The 2,328-nt window shown below is 28.6% G+C and overlaps 2 protein-coding genes across 2 annotated transcripts; both read left to right on the forward strand.

The window, feature by feature from the left end:
* Positions 1–190: 190 nt before the first annotated feature.
* ENU1_040180 (26S protease regulatory subunit, putative) lies at positions 191–1,366 on the forward strand (the record flags this gene model as incomplete). The annotated part of the gene is made up of 1 exon (XM_008857528.1): positions 191–1,366. One exon carries the CDS (start codon positions 191–193, stop codon positions 1,364–1,366), a length of 1,176 nt encoding a protein of 391 aa, XP_008855750.1.
* A 77-nt stretch (positions 1,367–1,443) lies between these two features.
* Positions 1,444–2,295, forward strand: ENU1_040190 (CAAX amino terminal protease family protein; the record flags this gene model as incomplete). The annotated part of the gene is made up of 1 exon (XM_008857529.1): positions 1,444–2,295. The coding sequence occupies one exon, from the start codon at positions 1,444–1,446 to the stop codon at positions 2,293–2,295; it is 852 nt and encodes a 283-aa protein (XP_008855751.1).
* Positions 2,296–2,328: the final 33 nt, after the last annotated feature.

Consider the following 2,328-nt stretch of genomic DNA (forward strand, 5'->3'; position numbering starts at 1 on the left):
ACTTTTTTTACACCTGCCTTATAAAATTATAATGATGATGCTTCATATGCAAATAGAAAAGAAATGATAAAGAAGAGAGATGAACAAATGATAATAGAGAAGATAAAGACGAATCAAAAAAGAAAAAAAGATATAAAACAAAAACCGAAAAAAGAAAAACTTCAAAAGGAACAAAGAAAAAACAAAAGAAATGGAGATAGATGGAGAAAGAAAAAGTGTATTAAAAGCATATTTACAGAAATTGAAAACGTACAAAGCAAAAGAAGAGGCGTTAGAAAAAATAAAAGAGACGTTAAAAGTTAGTAAAGAAAATATGGGAAGGAATGAGGAGATGTTATTATCATTACAAACGATTGGGATGTCCATTGGAGAAGTACTAAAATGTTTAAGTTCAGAGAAGTATATTGTTAAAGTGTCGTTAGGACCACATTATGTAGTTGGATGCCGAAGTTCTATTGATAAGAAAAAGATAACACAAGGAACAAGAGTTGCACTTGATGTATCTACTAATACTATCATGAAAATCTTACCAAGAGAAGTTCACCCAGCAGTATATTCGATGACAGTAGAAAGTCCAGGGAAAGTTAAATATGAAGATATTGGAGGATTAAGAAATCAGATGAGAGAAATACGAGAAGTAATTGAATTACCAATGACAAATCCTGAATTATTTGAACGAGTAGGAGTTAAAGCACCTAAAGGAGTATTATTATATGGACCACCAGGAACTGGAAAGACATTACTAGCAAGAGCACTTGCAAGTAATTTAGAATGTCATTTTTTAAAAGTAGTTGCAAGTGGAATTGTAGATAAATATCTTGGAGAAAGTGCAAGATTAATTCGAGAGATGTTTGCATATGCACGAGATCATCAACCGTGTGTAATATTTATGGATGAAATAGATGCTATTGCAGGGAAACGAATTGCAGAAGGAATACATAGTGATAGAGAAATTCAAAGAACATTAATGGAGTTATTAGCACAAATGGATGGGTTTAATGAAATAAGTAAAGTTAAAATTATTATGGCAACCAATAGACCAGATGTTCTTGATCCAGCATTAATGCGACCGGGAAGACTTGATAGAAAAATCGAAATTTCACTTCCAAATGACCAAGGAAGAATTGAAATTTTAAAAATTCATTCAAAAAAGATGAATATTAAAGAAGAAGTTGATTATGAAGCAATGGGGAAATTAACAGAAGGATTTAATGGAGCTGATTTAAGAAATGTATGTACTGAAGCAGGGATGTTTGCAATTCGAGATGATAGAGATTATTGTATTGAAGAAGACTTTTTCAAAGCAATAAGAAAACAAGCAGAAGCTAAGAAATTAGAGAATCAGTTTGGTGATATTAAAATTTAATTTCTTTTTTATTAATATTATTGATTTTAAATAAGTTTAATAAAATAAAACTTCAAAAGAAGAATAAATAATATCAGATGGGTAATACTTCTACTGACAACACTACCAATTTCAATACTCTTAATAAAGATAGTAATAATAATCAAACATTACCATATTATCAAATAAGTAAATTATTTGTAATGTGTGGTATTGTTTGCTTAGAATTTTTTTTCATTCATCTTATTTTAGCGATAGTAATGAAAGGATTTGGTCTTCAAGTATATTTTTTCCAAACAATAATTTGTTCATTAGTTGTTATTAATTTCATGTATTACAGATATAGCATGAGTGGAAATGTTATTACTCTTAATACATTTATTCAAGAAATTTTTACATTCAAAGGAAAAGTAATTTCAACACTTATAAAAGCAGGAATAGGTTTTATAAGTATTTTCTGTCTTCGAGTTATTTTATATTATTGTCATATTGACACTTCTAATTTATTTAGTAATTTTTACACCGATGGAGAGTTAGATATTCCTGTTGTTATTGACAATCTTTTTTTCTCTGTTATAACAGAAGAAATTGGCTTAAGACGAAGTATGCTTAACACAATTAAAACTTATGCTTCAACATCTAAAAACTATCTCTTTATCATATCAGGAATTTGGTTTGGTCTAATTCATTTTGTTAATATCGGCACTTCTTCATTTACTGTTACTTATGTTTTATTCCAAATGTCTTATGGCATGATCATCGGTTATACTTTCGGTATCTTCACTGAATATCTTGGTATTTTCCCAACTATCATTCTTCATTCAATGAATAACGCTTGTGCCATTTTTATTCCTTTTGTTTTCTCACCTTTCCTTCTTCTATATTCAACTTTATCCGCTTTATTATTGATTTATTTATCACATAAATTACTAATATCTCATTCTCTTTAATTAATTTATTCTTCTTATTTTGGTGTTTAGTAA

This window comes from Entamoeba nuttalli, assembly GCF_000257125.1.
Source record: "Entamoeba nuttalli P19 unplaced genomic scaffold asmbl_2752, whole genome shotgun sequence".
In the NCBI taxonomy this organism is placed as follows: domain Eukaryota; phylum Evosea; order Mastigamoebida; family Endamoebidae; genus Entamoeba; species Entamoeba nuttalli.